Here is a 26640-nt window from a genome sequence, read left to right as displayed (position 1 = left end):
TCATCCTAGCTCAGTCTTGCCTGTAATTATTTTTGAGAGAAAGCAATTGCTATTCTGGAGATTAAGAAAGAGCAATTGGTGAATTCTTAAAATGTATCATCAACTCAAGCAAGAAAAGAAAGTAACAGATCTGTTATTTGAATAGCTTCCAAACTGGCACATATTGTAAATATCCTGGCATCATTAACAACTCTTAAATGCCAGATTCAGATCAGAAGTGGGGCTTAAAATTGGCAAGCTCTGTCACTGCAGGTAGCGTCCACAATGACAAGTCCTATTTATATCTGAAAGATTCACAAGTATAGCTCCTTTGTACAAACAGGACTGACTCAATTTCAGTTAATCCAGCTATATACTTTAACCTTAATAATTATTAATAAAGGACATACTATAAGCCAGTAAAAAAAAGAATCTGTTTACTACACATTACTTAATATAGCTACTCCACCCAAAACCAAATCCTCTAAAGATTATTTTACAAGAGTCTACTTACTTTACGTGTAGATAGACATAGAAAAGTATTCAATTTGAAATGAGTAGTTCTGGTCAAACAACTATAAGGGTTAACCAGAAAGTGTCATAACACACACACACACACCCCCTCTTAGCACCCCACCCCCCCAAAAAAAGCTATGTTCAGTAATATAACAGTATGGCATACTATTTATAAATTGCTATTTGCTGGCATTCAAACTTTCTTCAGCCAATTCCTTGCCAAATCCATTACATTAAAAAAGCATTAAGCTTATGAGGTGAATTACTTGGGTCAAAACACGGTAAAGCAGTACTTCTTTGGAGGCAGGGTCTGCTTGATACTGCTGTCCTAACTGATGGCAGTTTGGCAACACTTTGACTTATCCATTGTATATGGATGGCACTCAGAAAATGAGACAGCTGATTAATGTGCCCACCTTCCATCTTACCTTAGTGTACGCTACCAAAAGGTCAAGAAAGACCCATATTCAATATATTTCCTGCCCAGTTCAGTAACATAAAAAGCAATCACATACTCCATAACTACACATGGCCAAACTGACTCCCATCTTGAGGTGACAGATAAAAGGATGGGTTCCAGTACAGCTCTTCAGCACAAGAGTTTACCTCCTCTTCCAGTACATACCCCTTATTCACACACACCACTTAGCCACTCAGTGAATGAGGACAAGTAATTTGGACTAGACCTCAGAATCAGCACATAAGCCTGCCTCATTCACTGTCAGCTGAACCAAGAGATCAGCACGGCTTCACAGTATATTAATAAAAAAAAATGCTGTATCTGTTAATCTAAGGAAGAACAGGAACCTTATTACCAAATCATGTTTTATTAAAAAAAGGTGTTATTTTCCCAGTAACAATGGAAGTTCAGCAACATACAAGTACCAAGTTATATAAGCTAAGTGTATACTTTCCATCTTTCTAAATGTTTCTTGCAATTCTTTTGCAGATCAGTTCTGATTCTGAGCATAATTAAGAACAGCATTTCCTTTCCTAACCTTATCTTTTCTAAAATAAGGTTTGCATATGGAACTGCCTGAGAAAACTGTTCTAAATATGGTTAATTGTGGAGGACAGTGCTACGGCATGAGTGATCAAGAACTGAATTTTTTGGATCACTTATTCTGTTATTTTCTGGAATCTACTATTTCCTGGTTGAAATCATGTCAAGTCAAAACATGTCAAGTAACTAAGCAATCAGCTACGCAAAATTATATATTTTTTTAAAAAAAACACCAAAACGATGTCATTTTTTTCTATACTGAAATATTTCTTCAAGCTCCATACCTCCATGACATGAAGGAACCTGTCCTCAGAAGGTGGATGAGTAGCCTGTAAAATCCGCCAGATGTGCTGAGTCTCATCCAATGACACTTCTAATAGATCTCCTACCATCATGAGATCTTCTAGCTGTGCTTTTGCTCCAGGTGACAGCTCCAATACAGGGGGCTCCAAACTGCGAGGTACCAGTGGACTCTTCCGAGGCTGCTTCCTTGGAGTGCTAGAACCTTTCAGACAGGAGGCAGGTCACAAAGATAAAAGAAAGATCAAAACCAAAAGAAATTGCATACTTTTTAACACAACTAACACAAACACAACTTTGCTTGGGAGAAAATCCCAAGCAAAAGAACGGTGACACAAGTTTATATCTCAGACATCAGGAAATAACTGCAATGTAACTCTACTACACCTTCTTACAGACAACACATCCTCTACAACTAGCACAGGTAACAGAGCAGTTCCCCTCCTTATTGACTGCTCATCCCAGCTATCTGTTCAATTTTATCTCAATGTATGGAAAAGCAAATACCTTGAGAGCAGCTTTTAGAAGCAGACGAATATGCATGTTCAGCACAAAATGAGGGAGCAGTCCACATGTGTGTCACCACTTCCTCTGATTTAATGGGGATTTCCTCATCGCAAAACAAATTGGGCTCCAAGCTGCTAGAAGATTTTACACTGGCATTGTCCTGAAAAAGACCCACAGAAAACATGCAACATCTGGATCCAGAATATACCTGCTTGAAAGTAAATTCTACTAAGACCAACCAGTCTGCTGTTTCTAGAATCCTACTTTGAAGCACTCCACCAGAGACACCAAGACCACGTGCAAAAGGTACAAGTTACACCCCTACTTAAACAGTGGATGTCTCTATAGAGATATGTCAATAGATTTATAGCCAGTTTCTGAGAAACACTTGACAGGTTTCCTCACTAAGCAGTCACTCAATTATGGTCCTCAGAAGTCAACATAATGGCAAGAGGCTGACTGTTAGCCTACATAATTTTTTTTGCTTGAAAATGTGACTGCAAGACCCTAAAGAATGGTATCTTTAGTAAAGAAGGGGTATGCTGAGTAAATAATGGCTACTTATACAAAGAAGTGATTAAAGATCTTACAGTTGAGGAAAAAACAAGATGCTTACAGGCACAGCAACAAACTGTAATCAGATGGATGACCACACAATGGCAAACAATCAAATGTTGCCCTGTGATTGAGACTTTTATGTTAGTCTTAAACCATTTTAAATTAGGACCAAACACCAAAAGGAAGAGGGCTGTAATACCCCAGACTGTTGTGAATATTTTCGTGAACAGAATAATGATGGCATCGGCTTGTGCTCAACGCACGGTGTAGGACGGCTGCTTGGTTTTCAGATGTATCACACTGAAATGGGACAAATGCCTTCAGATGCAGATGGATCCATTAAGAGGAGAGAGATCAGGAATCTCTCAAGCAGCGGGAGAAGCTCTGTTTGACTTTGCATTACATTAGGCAGAAAATCCAGAGAAGGCACAAGCCCACCTGAGTAGATTCCCTGATGTCTACTTAGTACTTATTTGTCCCCTCTTTCTCCTCAATCCTGCAGGTGAAATTAATAAGGATAATCTCCTCAACCAGCTGTCTATATCCATAGTGCTTTCCAGAACTTATATACCCCATCACATTTGCGATGAAACTGATCAACAGTTTTAACGTACTTAGCATGCTGTGTAAGACTGAAATCTTTCAGAAAACAATAAAATAAAAAAAAAAAAAAGAAGCTGGCTTAAAAGAAGAGAAAGGCTGTAGAGCAGTTATTGACGATATTTACCTGAAGATTAGCTGTATGGGTCCCAATATGGCCAACTCAGGAAATTGTACCACCCAGACACTGTCATTTCATGACATAAAAAGGGAATTTAAGAATAGTAATCTCTCTGGCTTTCAGTTACACGTTTAAAAGGAAGTGCACACTAATGATTTCAGTACTAGAAATCGGAAATTCAGAATTAAATTGCCCAGATGAAACTAGAATATATACATTCAGAAAGAGGAAGATATTTCTCCCTACATAGTAAAGGTTATATGTAGTACAATATCTTGTTCTAGATATCATATTATACTAGTTTAAAGAAAGTTCAGGACTAATAGGGAAATTAATAAAAAGATATCACCATTTGTTGGCTATAGGCAACACAGGTGCAAAGAAATGAGAAAAAACACAAGACAAAAATGAAGGCAATTAAAGGTGAAGAAAACTTACAGTAAATTTGACCAGTGAATCAACCTGACTGCTTGGAGTAAGTCTTAAAGAAGTCTAGCTATTGCACTCATAATGAAGTGTTTGCTGGTAAGAGTCATGTTTTAACTACAAGAGGCACAATATAATCAAATAGGCTTTTTCAAATGTGTTTTTGTAACCACTGTTGTATTTGAGATACCCAAGACAGTGGTTTTTGAAACACAGTTTATGGACCCTTAGGTATCCAAGGGTTACTGCTACAGGGTCCACAAGAAGTTATTAAGATCAAATTCATACATGATGTATCATAATCTATAATTTATTTTTTTTAAAATACATTGCTCCACTGGAAAAATGTTTATAGGACTAAAAAAAACCCAATCCTTGAAAGCCAACAGTACAAAAATAATTAAATTCTAAGCAACTTTGCTATACCTTTGGAACTTTGCTGCTTTACTTTTGTTTTTTCTTTTTACTGCCTTTTTTTTCTAGTTTAGAACTGAAGAATTTTGTTCCCTGAAAATTTGTCTTCTATTCCAACCACGTTAGTTGACCTAACAAAAGACATTTCTGGTCCCTTATCAGCTTTGACAGATTTTTACTTTTAGGTTTTTACAATTACATATAGTGATAAACATTCAAATCAAAAGGGTAAGTAACAGATTTTGAAATCATGACAACGGAATCATTAAACAAATGAAACCATGCTCCTGCAAAAACCCCAGATCCTGACAAGCATATGCCATCTTTCTCGACACATGCTTTATCACAGCCTCAGAAAATGCCACATCTTTCAGAAATGCCTTATTATGACTCCTGATGCAAACAACAGTTTGGAATTTTTTTTTAAATAAAACTAATTTAATTAAAAGTGGTAACATCCCATTGCAATGTACTCTTGTTGGCATTTCACATGGGACTAAGACAAACGTGTATTTGCATAAGGCTGCGTAGAAAGAAAATACTAAAAATAGGAGACTGAGGCAAATCATACCTGGAAAATTTGCTGTCCCTTCATAAACCAGAAATTCTGCCTTTGAAGAAGTTACGTGAACATTGTCTTTTAAGTTAGATACAACACTATCACTGAAAAGAAACCACTGCATAAGAAGAAAGAGTGGCATTGCTTTTGTCTCTACATATACCAAAAGGACATTTCAGAAATTCTGAAGTGAACTACATCACACTGAGAACACTTGGCTCTCTATACAATTGACTTTTCTCATGACAGTTAAAATATTTTTAAATTCTAACTCCAGTTACAATTTCTGAAATGAATCCAGACACAAATTTCCAACACGATCCATTCATCTAGTCCTGAGTATGTCCACACATCCAAAGTTGAACAGATGTACCTCCTTTATATTAGGGTTAAATGATTAGAAAGGTATGAAAATTTGAAAGAAGCTCTGGCATCAGGAAACTTCTAACAGGGCATGCAGTTTTCAAAGACTGATTTTTTTTTTCGCTGTAGCCAAAACTGTTGAAGAGCTCTCCGTATAGACGCTTACTCATATTTATGATTCATAGTATCTCTGAATGGGGCATAGAGACAACATTCATCCTCTATGTTATTATAAATACAAATCCCTTGAGAGGTGTATCTTTTTCCTTAACACTAAAACCCACCTTTTGAAGCTCAACCACAGGACATTTGGAAATTTTGAATAAAAACATTACAAAACTTCCCAGTAGTCCAGAGCTGAGACATTCAAACAAAATCGAGAAGTACCTCTTCTGCAACAGCAGCCCCAGCAGAATACGCAGAGACAGCTCAAGATAAAAAAAATATTCTGAAATAAATTGAATTAATAAAAGAAAAAGGTGCTCTGGATTAATTCCACACAGACAAGCCACACTGGATTACTTACCTTTATGTCGTAGCCATACGTCTCCCTGATATCTTCATCAGAGTCTGTCTCTTCATCATCATAATCCAAAGTCTGACGTGGGGATGAGGATACACTCCCTATCACTCTGTTAAAGGCCGATTGCTGGAAACTAGTCAAGTGTCCCTAAAAGGAAAATGTAATAAGAGAATTAAACAACAACATTTCCAGTAAAGTCTATAAAAAAGCTGAGTTACTAACAAAGAACACAGCGGTTCTTTTGGCCTGAGGATAACTGCCTGGACAGTCATAGAAAAGCCTAGTTACAGCAAGATGTGAAGAAAGATAGGGAAATATCCAAGGAAAAGGTACTATTAGATTTTATTTCCATGTTTATGAATAATAGTGACGAGAAAGATCTAGATACTGCTGCTCAGTGCTACCAAATTATAGTCTATGGTGGTACAAGCTTCTTCAGCACAGCTTCATCTGATTACTGGTCTCAATCTCAAGATGAAGGAGTCAGCCATAAAAGCACCAGTGATTGCTTATAGCCCTTGCCAAGATTTACTAACAAGACACTAAAGGCCTGAGAATTACAATCCATGAGAAATTATAAATATTGAGACCTTTGGTCCTGTCAAGATGGAAACAGCATTTGGAGACCAAAGTAACCACTGCTTTACACATCTTCAGGCCCTTAGACAGCTCTTATATCCGAACCAATGCTTCTCACAAGTACCTTCAGCAGTTGCTATTGACAATGAGTACAAAGCAACACGTCGGTTCCTGGAGCAGCGTGTAACTGACTGAAGCCAGCCATAGCCTGAGGCTAAGGAGCACTGAATTAAATAATTTTGATACGTCTAATTCTCAGCTTTTAACTGTCCTCCCCTCTTCCCCAAGCTTCTCCAAGAAAGATATGGCATTTCAACACACTGAAGAAGGACAAGCATGGTAAGGAACAAGATAGCCACATCCCTACCTGCAGGTCTGGGTTAGCTGCTGCTTTCTGTAGCTCTGCACTGATTATTTTCTCCGTTTTCTCTCGTGCTGCCTGCTCCACCATGCGCTGGCTCAGGACAGAAAGCTTAGCCAAAGCAGAAGACAACTCATCAGTGGCCAAAGCCTGCCGTGCTCGGTCCTGCCAACTCATGGCACGTTCTGTCAAGCACTGCAATGCCTCCCCTTCTGGCAGCCGTACAGGCAGCTTCTGCAGGGACACCAGCAGAGACAGTATCGTCTCAAGCCGTGGCCTTCGAGAACGCATGCAAAGTGGACACAGAAACTTCACTTCTTTGGCCTGCCAACTAGAGCCCTTCTTCTGAGAACTTGTTTTGGGAAGGGGCACGCAGCCACTATGAAACCAGTCTTTGCACAGCTCACACTGTAGCATGAATCCACTAGCTGTTTTGCGGCAGATACAGAATTTGACTTCTTCGATCCGATCCACCATAGTCATCTTGGCCAGGTTGGCTGCCCTGAGAGCATGCATGGCTTCAATCTCCTTCTGTTCCCTCTCCTTGAATATAGCCACCTATCCAGCAAAGACAAAAAAAAGTTCATGACCTTCACAGCTAAGACATCACACTGTATTAGTAATGCAGGAAAAGAAAAAAAGAAGTTATCTTCCTAGTTAAACTAGCCCAAAATTTAGCAATCGTGATCTAATGAAAAGTTTAGCTAAAATACCTCCTCCTCAATCACTCATTACTCTCCTAAGTCCTTCTGACAGAGATTCTATGTAAACATTAGGTAACCATCTCCATAGCTACAAAGTTTCTGAAGTTCATAATTAAATCTGTCATAAGGCCACCAGAAGAACAGGTTTTGACTCCAGGAAAAAAGTCAGAATCAGTTCCATCTAATTTGTGTACCAAGACAATGCAGATGAGCATTGTTTCAATACTGACTTAGCACCAGGAGCCACTGAATGACCACGCGCCTTCCTGAAGCAGCTTGCATTTCCTCAGTGTCTCCATTCAAGTAACTATAACAAAGCATACTAAGGTAAAACAGACTGTGTACAAGCCACATTAATGAGTTTGCATATATTTTCTTTGTTGCCGGAGAAAGGGCAGCCAGATGACAGCAAATTCCTCTGATAAGCCGCATCAATATTCACGCAACAAAAAAAAAATCAAATACAACATTCCTTCCAGTCCAGTTTTTATGGCCAAGCACGTACAGACTGCCCTCAAAATCAACCTAATACATCTTGGTACTGCCTCATCCCACGTTATTTTGATCTGATTTCAATAAATGTTAATAATATTAGATGAACAGCTACAGATATTAACCCAAAAGCAGTTAAGTCTTACACATAGCCCAATACATATTAAATAGAAGCACTTACACTCTGAACTGTGCTTCTCTCTACTTTCACTGCAATTAAAGCTGAACTATATTCTTGCGTCAAACATCGTATTACGAGATATTCATCTCCGTGAGATTAATTCATCAGTTCTTCCATAAGGTTTCTTCTATACAGATCAGAGACAAACCCACGTAATAGGAGACACCACCTTTCATTGCTCCTTACCACAGCTGCAGCGTCCCTGGCCTCCTCCAACCCATCTTCCAGTTCACTTAGGGATTCCAGGTCAAGATCTTTCTCCTTTTCCTTCTCCATCAACTCCTTTGCCCTCTTCCGCCTATTCTTACTGCTCCCATAAACACCAATATCAGTCCGAGGGCTCAGAACCTGTAACCACCAAGAAAATTTACACTGTCAGAGCTAAGGATGCCAAGAACAGAAAAAAGTTCTAATCTATAATGTTATGATTTCAGGAACGTATATGAGAACTTTAATAAAATCATTACAACAGTCACCAGAGAGCAAAAAATATTCAGTAATCTAACACCTTTGATATCTGTCAATTAATGCTAGGAAGAGGAGAAATAAACAGAAAACAATACAAGTATTTCATACATACGGAATTTGAATGTAATCAGCACCACAGTGAAGTGGCAGGTCAACTCAAAAGCCACTGTTTTCGTAATTAAATTACAAAATCTGTTCAGATTAAGTTGCGGTACATATAGCTAACTGAAATACTGTACACAGTTAAGATACCAGTAGTATAAGATTCACTTCAAGCGCTTTCATCAACTGCAAGTCTTAAAGATCTGTCATGATTTCATATTTACATCAGCAACTTGGTGGCTGAAACAAAACTAAAAATATGCTATAAGTCTTTTAGTATCAAACATGTGAGCCTGCAAAGCATTTCTAAGGAAAAGAATTAAATTTTAAGTAATCTTGATTAGTTGGAAGGCATACTTAAACACAAAATCTAGCAAACTAAATTCAATATAGAAAATTTCAAATTAATACATTTAGGAAAACAGTCAAATGCAAAACAAGAATATAGTAAATAACTAGTCAGGCAGAAAAATACAGAAGAGAAAAATTTGGACCTATAGCGCATCATAATCTGAACAAAAATCAACATGATGTTGCAATAGGGGCAGGTCCCATTGGGAAACATTTAACAGCAGTATCCCCTTTGAGACACAAGACGTAATTATTGCACTTCACATGGCCCTAGGGAAGCCACAGTGAGAGGATTCTGTCTGGTTTTGGACATCACGCTAAAAGTGAAGACAAACTGCAGAGAATAGCAACAAGATAAGAGTATGAAAAATACAGCCTACAAGAAAGTGTTGAGAGAACTGGAATTGTTTTCCCTAGAGAAGGGAAGCCTGTCAAGTAGATATGATAAATCTTCACACACATGAATGATTTTTATTAAAACAAAGACAGTGACTACATTCATTGAAGTGAAACAAACAGTAGCTGACTTAATTTTTCTTACAGTTACCCAGCGTATAAAATATCTAATCTATTTTCTTAGAATCTAAGCAGTGGAACTAGTTGTAACATTCACCAATTAAAGACAGCTTCTATGTCCATTTCAGGCCTACATTTCTACAATTACAGACAGACATCCTTTTCTTTCCCTCCCAAAAAGGAGAGCTTTAATCTATTTCTTCAAAAGTAACAGTTGAGGGCGTCTATACATAAAACAAGACTTGCCAGACTTTTTGCCTTTTTCATTCTTTTAATCTGAGAACAGCTGCAGTTTTTTTATTATATTCTGTTCTCAAATGGAGCTGTAATCTATTGTAATTGAACCAGCTGTTCCCTCCAGACCATGGAGGGCCATCAAGATCAGGTTCTGAAAGTTGACACAGAAGTGCCTGTTGCTCACCTGTAACAAACTGTAGCTCGAGTTCTTCTTCAGGAAGGTTCTTCCCGTGCGCTCTCTCCAGGCACGTGCTGCAGCTACCTGTGACTCCAGCTGTGGCAGGGCATCCAGACGCACGGGTATCGGGCGGCCTTTGGCAGACAAGCTCTCCAGTTGCTCCAGGTAGGCATAGTTGCTTCCATTCTGAGGTAAAAGAAATTTTTCTAAGCCAACGATTCCACCATTGTAACAGTGGCTAGCTTAATTTCAAGCCATACACTATTTTCTCACTGACTAAAAGAGAGTTCGACAGGAAAGGAAAGGAAGTTTCAATATTACTGATATTTTAAAAACTCTCTCAAGAGTTTTTATTTTAACAGCCATTCTGACATGGCCAGCTGTCTTACAGAGCAAGACAACATTTCATTTCTAGATGGCTGTCACAAATGCTGTCTGCTTAACAGCAAGCTACAGTATCTGAGAGTTGTACAGGGGCTGATGTGAAATCAATTGGGATTCTCACTTCAGTTCCCAACAAATATCTGATACAAGAACAGCAGCTGCAGTCCAGAGATCAACACCTAGGAATATCACAGAAGTCATGTCCCATATGGATCAAGTTACATGGGTAGAGCAATAAAAGGGGGGAACTACTGAACTAGCGATTTCACAATTTCACCTATTCCAGATAGAAAATTTCAGTCATCAGTACTATTAAATCTTACACCATTTTGGGAAGAACAAAAAAACCCACGCCATTTCTATAGCCAGCTCCAAAACTGAAGAACTGTAAGCAGAATATATTCCACTGCAGGTAAGTATTTCCAGTGACAGTATGCAGAACAGTTTCAACACCAAAGCCCTTTGAGAGTTACATTTTTATCACAATGAATCTGCCAGCTTTTAGATCCCCCCACAAAATGCATCGAAGGAAGGGAAACAGAAACTGGATAGCCAATAGGGAAGCAGCAGCACAAAAAGATAAAGAAATTCAAGCACACGAGCTACAGTAAGCACATTTAACAGCTATAGTAACGTTTCCCTTCAGGTCACCTTTGCGAGTAGAGGGGCTAGGAATAAAGATCATGTCTAAATAAGAAGACGCAAGCAGAAGATTCCAGTCCCTGCTGTAACCCCTACCTGAATGGCCTCCACTTTGGCTGTCCAGTCTCTAGCCCGCTGCAGGGCTTCTTTCAGTGCCAGCACATTGGGCAGGTAAGCAGGGATGTTCTTTGCTTCATTCACGATGCCCTCCAGAGCCATCATACTTTGGCGTGGTCTAGAGTAAGAAAAACCCAATTCCAGCCTTGTCTCAAAACGCCAGTCAACTAAAGACATAAGTTTGACAGGCTGGTGATGCAACTTCATCGCTACGCTGCGGTGTAGGATACCACGGCTCTATTCTTGGAGGGTGCTACTTGCTACCAAATAACAGGAGAGGTGAGAAAGCTGATGGACTTTGTACAATCAAATTCAAAAGGCCACAGCATCAGAACTCCTTAACACCGAGGAAGCTATCTTGTGTAGCATACTCAGTGTTTTTTGTTGAAGGGATGAATAGCAAAGACAGCGGCAATTCACAGCCTCCTGCCACTGTGCAACATGACAGGGAATCAACGCTTTTGCAACTCAACAACCTCAACTCCAACTCTTGAGCAATCAAACTGCTGGGAGGTACAAAAGAGAACTACAGCTTCACCACACTCCTGAACAGAGGCTAAGAGTCCCTGAAGTGTGTGATCTATAAGAACAATTTGCAAAGGAACACTCACCTGGCCTGCAGGCAGACCTTGGCCTTCTCCTCCCACCTCTCCGAGACAGTAAGCAGCTCCTGCAGCTCAGCCATGGCTTTCTCTACAGCGTGGTGTGGTGCCAAGCCCACGCCCGAGTCAATCAGCTTCTTCATCACATCTAGGGTGACCCTCTGGGGATCCAAGAGGGTGGACCTCACCTCATCCAGCCACCGTGCCTGCTGCAGTTCTTGCTTCAATCTTGGCAGTTCAGGAAGTTCTACATAAAGGCCAGAGCCCATGTCTATCAACTCCTGCAGCTTGGAAGAGTCTGGGATCTCATCCATCATAGCTTCTTGAGCACGCTCGTGAAATTCTTCCACGTCATCAAGCAGATTCTGAAGTAACATATAGTACAAATCAATTAGGAAAAAACACACAGAATAAAAAGGGAGAGCTGACCAAGGGATCGGTCAGCTGCGAATTTGTATGTGATCATCACATAATCAGTCAGAGCTTCTACACGGAATGCCGGCTAGTCTGTCACAAGCCATCAAGTCTGACACATTAAATAACAGACCGTCTAAACTCATTTGGCCTAATGTTCCATACACTATGCACGTTAGGTGGATGAAACTCTGCACTTAAAATAGTACAACTGCAACTAACTACAGCTGCCAACAAAACAGAATATTAAGCACTGCCTGGTCAACATTAATTTTAAAATAGTGGGGGGAAACAATCTGCAGACAGGATTGTTCCTTCAATCTAGTGTCAGGGGCATTACAGTAATGATGGTAATACACAACAGAGCACGACATGCTGAGGAAAGCCAGAGTTACATGAGGACATGAATACCAAAAGATCGTTAAAGTAACAGTGGTCAGGTTTTAAATTACTATTTCCTAAAGGAGTCCCTCTACTTAAACACACTTGGGTTTTATCTAAAAAAGGAAAGACATGAAAATGCAAAATCCTCTAATGAAAGGAGACAATTTCACAGAAATCCAACTGCACTGCTGCAGTTGTCCTCATCCTCATGTTTTGGCACTGCAATGAAAAAATGAATCAAAGAAAGCAAACAGACGGGAAAGAATCTCTGCAGGAGATTCATTCAAGGACATTCAATCAGTATACTCAATTGATTCACTCCTGAGTCTCTTACAAAGAGATGGGTATTTCCGATAGCAAGTCAATGGCACAAGGAGGAGCAAACCCTGCATTTCCTAACCCTTAGTTTACTGTCCTTTTTGTCTAATGCTGCTTTTCATGAGTGTCTGGAAACCAGCAGGCATTTACAAAAAAGAACAAGATCCACATTATAGGATTTTGATTTAGGGAACATATGCTGAATGCTTCATTGTGACAACAGTAAGTTATTACTGTTTAATAATTAATAATGCCTTTTGTGTTAGAAAATACTCATCATCCAACATGGCAATTATTTTGCAATTCATTACAATGGATAATTGCACCCAAAAGCCAAATGCCATGCTGAAAGTTAGTGAGTGCTTCAGCATAAGTGATCATTATCTGACTTCTTTCAGAAACTAAGAGACTATGGTTTGTAACCAGTAAAGTGATAATATTTATTTTATTGGTTAGTGATTATGTTGAAGATTCAAGAACAATATACATGCACAGAGTACTTTAACAGAACCAGTTTCGTAAGGCTGGAGGGGAAGATGAGAGACACTATCTGGGTGAAAATGCTTAAGACAAAAATAGGAATTAATACTGTTGAGTTTACTGTATGCCTTCAGCTCTGTCATCTACTAATTATGTCTTAATTAGAAGCAGGTTTTAAATACACTAGAAACAGAACTCCTTTGAGAACAACCTTATAGGTCTAATAATAGATGATGGTAAAATTTCATGAATAAATATTAGTAAATATTTCTGGTTTGTATTTGGAAAGAAATGTAGTAAAATCTTCCTATCATACGAGGATGATAACGTGCTTTCCACTCTATTAGCTGCTGGGAAACACATTAAAGGACATCTTTGAAGGATAAAGATTAGAGTCAACAGGCCTGGAAAATCCGTATCCTGGAGTTCTATAGTTTTCTGAAGGTACCTGTTTTCAGCAACAGCATGCCAGTATCAAAGACAAGAATAAAGTCTAATATAAAGTCTCTCCATGATATCAACAATGATATCTTAAACACCAGTATCTATCATATGTTTGGTTATGTAGGGGTAGCTGCACATATGGTAATGTTTATAATTTTAGGACCTCAGTCTAGCACTATAGACCATTCTTCTTAAAACTGTATCAGCACAGAATATGTGGGTTAATAAACGGTTAACATATATCTCAAGAACCATTTCTCAAGGTAGAAAATCTTTATTTATTAAGGGTGTTTCTTGAAGGAGTTTTCCAGAAGTTAGTTAGTAGGCGAAACACTATTTAGCATTTCATCATCAGTGACACAGAAACAAATTAAGATTACTGCTGAAAACACTTGCTATGATACGACTGCCAGAGTGATAAATGATAATAGCAGCCAGAGGAATCAGTATGATCTGGATTACTTATTAGTCTAGATTCATTCAAAGACAGGTGAAAAGATATATATGAAGGACAAGAAATGCAGGCCATGCATACAGATTAAGGGGGCTGCAACCAAGAAAGGAAGGCTGAGAAGTATTTACTGAACAATTGCCAATGTGGTACTGCTTTCCCTCTCCCCTGAAGCAGCACACCAATATAACCTTCAGAAGCTTCTACCAAAACATATAAAGGGTACAATTTAACTGCAAATTCCACCACTACAGATAGCATTAAAGATGCTGGAATAAGAGTAGCTGGTTCAGAAAGAGAAAACTGGGCCGCCTGGACAGTGACAGGTGGGGAGGACCCTTTATCTTGATTCAGCTACAGTGAGACCACCACATCTGACCACGTCCACTGCAACGGGTACCTTAAAAAGTGTATGCATAATCAAGTAAAGCGCCCTGTTCCATTGCCTAAACGCTGACTGCCATGTGCAATACCCCACTCTGTCTCAGATTGCCACAAAGAGAGCTAGGGTATTCTTCCAGAACAGTAATGGAGGCCAGCTGGAATACTTTAGAGCATCTCACAGGTCACTAGATATCCATGCTCAGGCTACCAAATTGAGCCCTACGTCATATTCAGCTGCTATGACTACACCAGCAGAAAAGTACAAATGCCATCGTTGCCCACTTTGAGACATGTTGCAAATGAGCAGGAAAACGAGCAGGAAATACGTGTTACCATTCCACTATGGACAGACAGCAACACATCATAGCAAAACTTCAATGACAACAGCAAGATTACCCAGTAAAGCAGGTAGACACTGAGCTAGATGTATCCAGAGTATCTTACTTCCTTTCTTGAGGCCACAGATATAACTACAAAGCAACTACTTGCTTTACATTAGAAGCTAGAAATGAAACACCCCATTAAATCCATCTCTGCAGTGCAGCACTCATTCTTAGGGGAAAAAAAAAAAAAAAGAGTCTTTCATCCTTTACATCAGGCAATATTATCTGTTTCCCCCCCAAAAAAACCACCCCAAACTAAGAACCCACAACCCACCCCCCCAAAAACCCCAAACCAGAAAAAGTAAAGAGGATAACACTAACAACGTATCCAAGGAGCAGATGCAAACTTACCTTTACTTGTCGGGCCTGGCTGATAACACAGGGCAGGCTAAACAACTGCTGTACAAATGCTTTGAGCTCCTCCATAGTTAGCTTGGTCCGTGTCCTTCCACTATCTTGGCTCTGTCTGCTGTATGAATGGACATAATTAAACAATATTATGTGAGAACGATGATGATGATTTACTCCCAGTGACTGAAAGCTATCAAGATTACTGAGAAGTTACAAAAAACACTCCACGGCTTGAACTCAAAAAAAAAAATCAAGCTCCACAAGAATTCCAAAATCTTGCAAACTAAATTTAATGTAACTCCTCTAAGCATCTTCAAGTGAATTTACCCTGCTTTTCAGAGGTAGGAATGTCTAGATGATTTTCAAATTCGGTTTGTTCCAGACAGGTAGAAGAACATAGCCCCAAAAAGCTTGCTTCAGGCAGCTCAAGAAGTTGACTGCTATGACATGCACTGACAAGATGTCTCAGGTATGTAACAGCAGTAAGCTCTGAAAAGAAGTCTTATTTCCTAGAGCACACTCGCTTGCAGCCAGAGAACTGCTGAAACCCTTGCAAGAGGAAATACTGCTACCAAGTAGGACATGTTCTGCAAAGATATTTCCATTAAATATCACTTGCAGCAAGTCCCACTGAACGCAGTAAAAAACTTAAGTGACACACTGCACAAATTAAACACTTGGTATACACATCACTGACAGGCACAGCAACTTCACAAGCAGGACAGATTTTTAAATACTGAAGAGCTGTTCCTTGCTAATGAATCTACATTTTATTACTACAGAAACATTAAAAACAAAATCCAATCTTTCAACCTATGGACTTAAATATAATTGTAAGAATAAAATTCAGATTAATGATCAAATATAATTACACACTATCTAAAACTCAAAGGGGAAAAAAGAATACTGCAGGCTTTGACTTGCTCTGACTGTTGTGCCTCCAATACTCCTACGTGAGAGTGAATGGGGTGCTGCGCTCCAAAAGACACCACTGCGGGAGGAGACACTCTTTGCAACATGGCATTGGCATTCCGCCCCTAGGCCAACCATGGACTGCCACAACATGAGATGCTGCGCGAAAAGACAAAACTACCCCCGCCTATGGAAAACTCACAACCTTCAGCAGTGGGGAGAGAGCTTCACAGCTACACATTACCTATTTTTCAGGTTTATATATGATCAGATGCATAAGGGATAAGATTTTCTTTTGCTACATTTGACCATGAGTTTGTTGCTGCTTTAATCCCTGCCGAATTGTTCTGTTTGAGCACTCAGTTTTAATAACCTGCTCCTTTGTGTCAATGTGATCCTTCTCAATGTATTAAATTTGAACATAAATGTTAAAGAAGCTGAGAGTGACCTCTGTGTTTAAATTTCTTACCACTGTTCACCAACGAGGTTTCAAAATATTTCTCAAACCTCCATTTTGTAACATATTGCTATTTAGCATACAACAGCCTTCAGATGTATAGACAATTCCTTTTTTTTTTTCCACCATGGAACTCCTTTCAGCTTTAGATCAGACACACTTTTCAAAGTTGTCAAATCTTTCTACCCCTTGTGTTTCTTGGGATAGTGCTGGAAATCCACCAAACAATTAAGTGAGGCAAGTGTGCTGAGAGAAGGCTTACATGCTCCAACAGCAGGAAGAGGTGGAGGAAGCAGCAACACCAGGAACAGCTGGGACCTACCAAATAACTAAACTTCACTAGGAACACAGCAATGTGACCCCTGTAGCATTGCTTCCCTCACCCACACCACAGTTCTAAGTGACCATACATCTATAGTAGTGGAATCCTAAAAGCAATAAAAACCAAACAGGAGAGCCTTCTTTCCCCTTCAAATACAGCAAAAACGCTTCTCTATTTTATAATAGCTTTCCAATTACATCAAGTATTATACTTGGATCTATGGTGTAACTCTAACATTTCAGTGTTCAAATTCAAGCAATTATGACATGCATTATGTTCTGTGTAGCAAAGTTGAGTATTATAATTAACAAGGTATTTACTCTTTACTCTCTCCCTTGAAAAGCCTTAAATTATACACAAAAACAACACATGCAAAAAACCAACCAACTACAAAGCCAAATTTGAGGAAATGTAAGCTATAAAAGTTTACCATACAACTGCTGGCACAAGAATTACGGTCAACTGATCAAATTCTTTTCTATGGGACTTTTATTCAGTGCACGGAATACATGGCAGAGAAAGAAGAACATGCTGCTGAACGTTCATGACAGCAGGACAAGGGGACACATCCAGCAGATTGCTGAGGTAGGAGCAGGGGACAGAGTAACACTGAGGCAGCCACAGGCAAGGAGGCAACACAAAGAACTAAGGGAGTCTAAACTGCCAGAAGTCATTGAGGCAAGCCACTACTTCTCAGCGACACCTCACTGCCTCCCATGGTCCTTCACAAGTAGAAGACGACTGGCTCAGACTATGGACTGTTTTTGCTCTCTCCACCACTCTGTTCCCCAAGATCCTTTTGTCCCAGTCAATGCTGGCAAGACACATTTCCTTTGCATCTTCCAGTAACTCCACCAGCATCACAATGCATTCTGCAACTTAAGAACAGCTGGCAAAATTAGAAATACTTTTGAGAAATGCTGTACCAGAAGATACAACTGCGCTTGCCTCAACCACAACTGGTATTTCCTACTTTTCAAGCATTTTGCTTTGCAATCCAATGTTTTAACATATTTTCTTTCCATAGCTGTAAGTTATGGACTTAGCCACGCTACCCAAAATACGCACATTCATGTCAAGACTTAGCTTCATTACATTTTTTCCCCTAGTTGCCTTTCCTTACAACTCCACTGCACATTCAGAGAAATACCTGATCAGCAACCAAACACACAACTTCTCCAAAGCATTTCATATTTTAGTACATGAGTCAGCTGGAAACAGTATGTTTAACACATTCCGACCAGGTCCACTTTTTCATCCCTTTGTGTCACTGTATCCACCTCCCCTACCTCTCAATGAGTCACAGCACTAAGAGCAGGAAACACTGAGAGAAGTTAGTAGGCATCAAGAGACCTCAGGGTTCTTACATTTCCAGGTCCAATCAAGCAACAAACCAGACAGATGGAAACTGTTGAGAAAATGCCCGTCCTACCTGTGTTTTTGCTTTTTGCTCAGAAGCAGCTGTGCTACTGAAGCACAGGTCTCTGCTTCTTTCACAGCATCTCTGAGCCTCCGGAAAAGATCATTCTCTGGATATTTCCTGTCTTCAGCATCCTCCAACATTACTCGCAGCTCAATCACATCTGTAATAACAGTATATAAATAATTTGTATACAAAAAAAAGAAGCTATTTTAGACTGCTTCAAAGGCTTTCAACCAAGGTTCCAACAGGCTAATTCAATTTGAAACGCACAATGATGAGTTGCATTACACTCTCAGATGAGCTCATTTCTTTTTTCCACTAAACAATACACAGTGTTTCTCTCATTAAATGAGAACACAGAACAAATGTAGGAGTTTCAGGACATCCTACTACGAACAATAGAAGTCTGACCTTTCTTGTGGTTGAGATTGGCAGACAGAGCCTCTGTAACTCTACTGACCCAAGTGTCATAAGACTGTGCTCTAACTTTCACTCCATATAGCAAAGAAGGAAGGTCTTCTAGTGGGTACCGGTACCTGTAAATACGGAAAGAAAATTCAGAAAGAGTATTAATGCCCATACAAAAGCCAGCATATTGCTTATATTGAGTTTTTCCAGCTACCACAGGGCCAGAAAGACAGAACATATATAATACCTGCTGCCTTGGAACAAAGAAACAAGCAAAGAGGATAAAAATACTCCATAAAGGAAGAGAGAAGTGTAGCCAAATGTTGTATTTGGTCACTGGTCTCCAGCAAACTACTGGATACGGAAGAAAAGTAGGGGAAAAAAAATCCTGTGTACCTTAGACACTTCTTCTGCATGGGACATGGACATAAATCAGACGGGTGGTATAAGCACACCAGACGCTCAGGATTACAGGAACATGTAAGAGCTGACAAGAAGCACGTGGTTCTGCAGGCTGTGCACTGACGCTCATCATCTGGAACCAGTTCAAACACCTCTTCTTCAGACATCAAAACTCCCTAACAAAAAAAAAAAAAAAGATTGACACTTGCTAAAAACTCTAATCCAGGTGGGGGGAGGGGGATGCCAAACTCCTTTTGCAAGCAAACTAAGAGAGTTGCCTTATTACTCACCATCTGCACAACAGACTCCCTTAACCGTGTCTCTTCCTCTATCATTAGAGTCATCTCCTTGCAGACCATGGCGGCTAGCCCAACATCCAAGCACTCTGGATCCGCGGCCATTTTGAAGATCAGCTCTTCATGGGAGAAAACACAATGACGTCCCAGCCTTCGGTAATGACTCACACACTGACGTCCAATGGGAAGCTACAAAAAAAACCACCACCTATCATTTTGGGAAAAGACATTTCAAGACGATCTCTTAGCTCCCACCTTCCTTCCTTTGACAAAACCTGGCAAAAGAGAGTTGTATCTTATCAGGCACAGTCAATTATAACAGCCTTAAATCATGTCACAGGTGATGACAAAGAGGATATCCATGCTGGGGCAGGATCTGCCATAACCTTATGTGTCTGATTTTCAGACAGAAGTTTAAGAGCTGTCCTAAGCTCTTTTTACTTTCAGTGGAAAGAAAATGGCACCAAAAGGAAGTCATCTGGTCTATGCTAAGGTGACTGTATTGTCCTCTAGATACTACTATGCTTGAACTTAGACATTTAACACAAGATGCTTAGAGTTAGCCAAAATTAATACCATTAATTTTGTCCCTTTTAAAGCAAAAAACACAAAGTGGTAGATGAATTTGATACACAGATTTTTGGTTATATTTTGCATAAGCAAAGGAAATTTCACGTGGCTAGTGTGAGTTTAGCAGTTTTTCACAGAGGCTATACGCAGATTACATCATGAGCACAGGTGAAAAGAAGAAAAGTGAGACACTTCCAATCCTGCAGACAGTTTCTCTGATGAATGAATAACCTTCTCTGATTAAGGCCTAGAATTCCTATTTGAACATAACAAAATAGAAGTTAGAGATAGATAAACCAGGGATGAGATCTCAATTTCCAACTGTAAACCCTGGATAGCGATAGGACACACTTTTGACAACTTACTGAAGAATCCACACAAGCTATGCTCTGGTGTGGCATGACTCTTAGAACAAGCACTGATATGATTAAAAGGTGCAATGATCTGGCACAAAAGGAGAACAAAAGACTGTTACATGCCTACCTCCAACATTCACATGACAACAGCTGCTCAAGACACTACATTAATCTGTATCAAATTCAGAAAGAGGCATCACAAATACCAGCTAAAGGTATTGCGAGATGTCACTTTTTGGTTAAATCAATACCTAAAAAGGAAGGCCACAGGCCAAAATTTCAGTTTGAAGCTGCTTAAAATTATGTGCTTATCGAAATTATTTTGTGCAATGGAAACTCACATCAGTCTTTAACTGTTGTATGTACCAGGAACTATAAACATAAAACATACTACTTAACATAAAAAACTACTCTTCAGATAAGAAAGTTGCTAACGCTCTCCTTGCAAAGGTGACCTGGCAGAGACATAGCAAACATACACAAAAGAACACACCCAGTCAGCAGTGCAGAAGTTCACAGCTTCAGCAAAGTTATATCCCTGGTTAAATCCAGAGTGATAGGCACGAGGAAAGGTCACAACAAATTCGCCAGCACACTGATTGGTCCTGTACACCTAATACAAGAGGATAAAGGAAAAAAGAAAAGAAAAAAGATGAAATTTGCAATACAGCTTAAGACACAATTACAAGAAATTTGAACACCACTTTTTTTTTACCTATGGAACACCACAGGCAACAGCTGCCCCAGAATTGGTAAGGATTGGTTCTGTCTTCTTAAACTGAATCCTCAGCCTCAAGGCTTACTCAAAAAGGCTAAATATATAAGCCAACAGTTGAAAATGCTCTTTATGAATCCCAAAAGGGATGTTTCTCTATCATCATTTCAACCATCACACCACAAAGTGCAAAAGCTTCTGGAAATAGTTTATGGTTTGCTTTGTTGGGATATTTGCCAGATAAGCAATTTATCCTAAGACAAAAGCAAAAGACAGTGACTGCTGCTTGAAGGTCTGCAGTCAGTTATGTTTGGTCAGAAAACCAGTTAATAAAGCTGAGATTTCTACAGAACACTTGATAGGTATTTTACTGTCAAAAGATATTAAAACCATTTCACAGACAAACTTGCTGCCATGGCAGGGTTTTTTAATTAAAAATGAAATTTAACACATAATGTACACTTGTTCTATAAGATATTTTATGTAAGAATCTTGGCTCATTTCTGATATAATTTGAACTTCATGGTGAGTCTAGAGAAGATTCTAGAAAATAGCTTTAAAAAAACCCACTCCATAACTAATGAATTGAATATGCAAATGTCCACCATAAAAATTCTTCTGACTTTTAGCAAACAATTGTTACGCAAATCTGGCACAGAATGAAAAAAAAGAGAGCGCATAGGAGTACTTCTGTAAAAAATGCTCATGTGCTACTCACTGGTACACCATGTTCCATCAGCACATTGGGGTTCATAATAGTGACCAGCTGATGCAGGAGATCAGGCTGGGATTCAAATAGCTCAGGAGCCAATTCCTTCATCACATCCTCTAGCTGCTCTGCTGCATGAGAGGGCACACCATACCACGTCTTCGGCTCTCCCCTAACAAAACACAACCACAGCAGTAAACACATTACTTAAAGAAAAGTAACAGTGTCACCCAATGACAAAGCACACCTTAAATCTAGCACCACTGTCCACACAAGCAAAGTAATTTGCACATAGACACAAAAAAGCCTTTAACCAACAACCGTCTTCTTCAGAACTTATCATTCTAAACTGAAAAATCAATTATACTACAACACAATTCTCCACATACCTGACAGATTTGCCATGACAAGCCTAACATGGAAGATAATTGTGATTTACCATGCACTAAAGGCATGAAATGGGCAATCATTTTCCTTTAGGAAGAAGAAAGATTAACAAACAAAACCTTGGCCATCACAGCTACTCTTTAAGAGAAAAGAGATCATGGTACTCCTCCACTCACTTCTTTAGGCTTGGAGTAGTCCTATGCCTGAAACCAATGGAATAGTATACCAGCTAAGCAGAAGTGGAAAGAGTAAAACACCAGAGAGTGCAACCAAATATAAGCAATCCTTCAAATATACATAACCAGTTACTGAAAACCAGTGGTCCACTGGACTCTTAAGATAAAAAAAATACCTAAAAACATGAATTAGTTAAGTATGAGGGAAGAATGAGATTAACAAGACCAAAACTAAACAGAAAGTTACTTGAGAACATATTATTCTAGTCCTTCCAGACCAGCCTTAACCAAAATAAATTGTAATGATCTAGAATCTATAGTGCTGGGGTTTATTTTTAAATTTGATTTTATTAAGGAGTACAAGCAGTATTCTGCTGAAATGTCTGAAGCTATTTACATAGCACTATTTAACTGTATTAATAATCTTGTCACCAGCCATCCTGAAAGTTAAAAGAGGAATAGTGCAGCGTTTTGTGTGGTTCCTACAGGCTTCAGTGACACCTGCTGGCAGGACACAGCTAGTAAACCCTAGTAGAACTATCTGGGCTGTTGGAATTCACCAGCTAACACAAAACCTTCACATACAGATCTAGTTAATAGAATGCTGAGGACAGTAACTGAACTCTAAAAAAAAATAAATTAATCCCCCTCTTGAGCCTGTGTGTCAGATCTTACTAGCAAACATGCTTCTCCAAAAGCGTGCAATCACGGTCTAAAATTTATCAACTCTTCCTTACCAGATGTACTACAAACTTCCTATTCTAAAGGGGTGCTTCCTGCAGATTCCCCTTCCTTCCCCCCTGCTGCATCCACCATGACTGAGCGTGATGAACTGAGAAAACTACAATGCAAGTAGCTAATCTGTCATGATTCTTCTTTTCAAACCCAAGAGCCGAACACCAGAACGCTTCCAGGATGCTTCTGAAAGTCAGAATTCCTCTTCTTCAAATTTCTCTTCTCTTGAATTCCTGTGCATACATAGATCTGCTGCTGAACTGTCAGCTCTGATGCCTGTGTGAGCCAATAGGCAGCAGCCTCCATTGCCAGCATAGGGGCATATCAACTTTAAGTCATAAAGCAGTGAACTGGTGAACTGTAACTCAGTTCAAAATCCAAAGTTTTCTTAAAAAAGATGTGAGCCTGTAAAGCATGATTTTACAGTGACATTTGGCAACACAGGATTTTGTCAACACAGGATTATTTAATGAGTTAATGAAAAATACTGAAGGTATTAAAACACTATCTGTATACTCTTTTAATGAGCTTCAGTTAAGAATATGGACTGATCATCACATTTACTTTTTTGGTTTAAAAATGACATCGGTGTGCACAAGCGTTTTCAAGTAGAACTACAAATTTACTAATGGCATACAAGGCAGTATAAGGTAGATGCACAAAGGAGTGTCCATACCAGTGCAGGTAGTTGATGGAATAGCTCCAGTGATCCTCAATATGCCAGCAAAAGGAGGAGAAGCACATCCCTACATACAGCCAAGGAACCTTCATGCCAGAGATATCTGCATTGATGTGAGCAAGGACTGACTGTTCTAGAATTGGCATGTTATTCAAGTTCCAACCAGAAAGCGCATAATCCTGCCAAAAAAAAGAGAAAATTCTGTACAAATCAGAAAATAAGGACACCAACTCCAGAAAAGGAAAGTACAAAGGAAGAGGTCAGCCTATTCATTTCTGCAATAGACAGTGGGTAACATTCTGCAACAATGAAGCATCAAAACTAGGAAATAATTCCTTAAATACCTTAGTCAGCAATTAATCAGACTAAGATTCAAGGCAAGTCCTAGTATTTCAACATACATAGCCTATCTTAGTCAGATTAAGGCTTATGCACTTAGACTTTGACTTTTTTTACCTCAAAGTTTATAGTTTTCATGCTTTCCTGGTAGAACAAAATACCAGCAACACTAGTAGAGGAACAAAAGATAGAAGTCTTCAAGAAATTAGGATAACTTTAGAAAGTTTTCTGGAGAAGAAATTCCTACACACTCATTTTGAGAAGACAGCACCACCAGTTAACCTATCCCACCTTTAATTTCAAATATACACAGTTTGTATGAAAAATGAGAATTCAAACAGACTGCCTTAAAAGCTCACTACTCTGCTTTAATACTAGTCTACTTTCCACCTTAAAAAAAACCTGTAGCACAGATTCAGTCATTCAAGGCATATCCCATAGTTGCTGAAAGGACTGGTCGCACCCTCAGCTCAGCTGTTCCTACTGTTTCCCTTGCTCTAGTGCTGTAAGACAATGAAGTGAGCCAGATGACTTAAGTGATCTGGCTAGAAAATATTTTTTTAAACTTACTACTTTCATACAAATAGGTCAACAAGCAGTTCTGACTCACTAAGCAGCTACACAATTACTGCAGCAACAAAGGCACAGGTAGAAAGGTGCAGGTACAGGTGGTAGACAACAGTGAGCAGAATTACCTCTTCCAGTGAGCAGTATAAATTGATTTGCAGCTATGTAATCACAAAACCACACCTTTACTCTCATTTTGTCTGTATTCAGACATATAAGCATCCAGAAAATTGATATGCTACAGTAAGGTCTGAGTCAAAACAGGTAACATACTTACCAGATGTTTTTTATAAAGTTTTCTGTAATAGAATGCTGTATCTACATCTTTTCATTCTCACAGTCAGAGAAACAAGCTAAATCAAATTAGTTTGGTTTACCTATTATGAACCTCCTAAGGAGGTCAGAATCACGTTTCTGTAGCTAACTCAATAACCAAAAGGTTTGGAACGAGAAAAAAAATCTTATTGGTCTCCTCATACTTAGACATACTGTAACAATTTGCACATCTTTGCCTGCTAAGATTAAGTGATAAAAAACAGGTGTGACTTAAATCATGAAAAGCAGCTTAGCTATCAGCAACCAGATCTGTAAAAGAACCTAAAATATCAGATTAATGCCCTGCTCAAAAGTAATGTTAAATGCATGCAAAAGCCTTAAGCGATTTCTTCATGAAAAAACCCACACTGATTTCTGACCTAAATTCTTAATGTGAAATCTTATGCAGAGCAAAGAATGTGGTCAGTTTGCGTATCCTGTTCCTCACCTCCTCCTCTGGCATCAGCTTTCGTCGGCCATCCTTCACTGGGAAGCCACTTCCAAAGTCCTTGGATGATATATCAGCCCCATATTCCACAATGACATCTTCTTCTATGCTACTCACCAGTCGCCAAAATTCTTTTTCTACAAGCTCAGTGGGAACCATCTGAAAGCAGATAAGAATTACGTGCAGATAAGACCCATCATAAAAGTTATCCTTCAAACAGTAAATCATTACTAATCCCCCATGAATTTTCAAACACCGAGGCCACTCCCTCTCTCTCCTCCATCTCTTCAAAGGCATACAGTTTGGTCTGTATTCCTTAGTAGTGCCTGCAATGTAACAGAAATAGGATGCCACATCATAAAGGACGGAACAAAAAAAGAGATGGGGTTACCACAAGTACAGCTAAAAAGGCGGGGAGGAAACAGCCAGCAAAAGCCAAGCAACAAACAGAATGAATAGCATGCAAATTCCAAATTATTTCAGAGGATAATGACCACAACATCTGAGTAACAGTAAAGAAATTCAGATAAAGAATTGTGTTCAAGAGTGTAGTCTTCATATAGGTTGTCACAACTCTTACTTATATGCATTTATTTGTGAAGCTTATTTGTAAAATAAGCTTTGTTCAGTGTCCCAAAGTTGTATAATAAATTGGAGTCCTTAAAAGGTAGAAGCTTTAGCAAGAATGTCCAAAGAACGCTGAGAGAAGGAGCTTGGGGCTGCATGCTGTCTACAGGAGCAGTCTACAGTACAGTGGAATCGTGGAAGTGTGCCAAAGCAGAAATGCTAGTTTTAAAAATGCTGCCGAGATGCAGAACAAAAAAGCCCCTGATTATCAGACTCACTCACTCTATGGACATGTCTACAAGCAAAGACTACAACAGGGAGGAAAATAAGGATTTATCCCCTGAACAAGCTGACGAAAGCCATAGGAACGGCAGGAGAAAGACCCCTCTTGCCAAACAAGAACAAGATACTTGGTTCAATTAATCAAAAAGGGGAACAACTGTACTAGAGTACAGCCAATCACAT

At 39.2% G+C, this 26640-nt stretch overlaps 1 protein-coding gene across 3 annotated transcripts in view; it reads right to left on the bottom strand.

The window, feature by feature from the left end:
* The window catches only part of KDM5A (lysine demethylase 5A), a 52826-nt gene that overhangs the window by 5922 nt on the left and 20264 nt on the right, over window positions 1–26640 (bottom strand). The window contains exons 10-26 of one of the 3 annotated variants that reach the window (XM_063318849.1): window positions 25609–25767; window positions 23937–24118; window positions 21972–22134; window positions 21032–21151; window positions 19607–19801; window positions 19311–19492; window positions 18918–19042; window positions 18516–18666; window positions 15393–15507; window positions 11793–12148; window positions 11161–11299; window positions 10045–10224; window positions 8373–8534; window positions 6816–7367; window positions 5873–6016; window positions 2306–2465; window positions 1783–2003 (exon numbers count right to left, since the gene is read on the bottom strand). In XM_063318849.1, coding sequence (XP_063174919.1) covers window positions 1783–2003; window positions 2306–2465; window positions 5873–6016; window positions 6816–7367; window positions 8373–8534; window positions 10045–10224; window positions 11161–11299; window positions 11793–12148; window positions 15393–15507; window positions 18516–18666; window positions 18918–19042; window positions 19311–19492; window positions 19607–19801; window positions 21032–21151; window positions 21972–22134; window positions 23937–24118; window positions 25609–25767 — 3306 coding nt within the window. Of the gene's footprint in view, window positions 1–1782; window positions 2004–2305; window positions 2466–3590; window positions 3651–5872; window positions 6017–6815; window positions 7368–8372; window positions 8535–10044; window positions 10225–11160; window positions 11300–11792; window positions 12149–15392; window positions 15511–18515; window positions 18667–18917; window positions 19043–19310; window positions 19493–19606; window positions 19802–21031; window positions 21152–21971; window positions 22135–23936; window positions 24119–25608; window positions 25768–26640 lie in introns of those variants that run through there. The other 2 variants (XM_063318840.1, XM_063318857.1) reach the window with 2 other exon arrangements.

Source organism: Chroicocephalus ridibundus, chromosome 1 (assembly GCF_963924245.1).
Source record: "Chroicocephalus ridibundus chromosome 1, bChrRid1.1, whole genome shotgun sequence".
Classification (NCBI taxonomy): Eukaryota; Metazoa; Chordata; class Aves; order Charadriiformes; family Laridae; genus Chroicocephalus; species Chroicocephalus ridibundus.
This window is presented reverse-complemented; position numbering and strand designations above follow the sequence as displayed.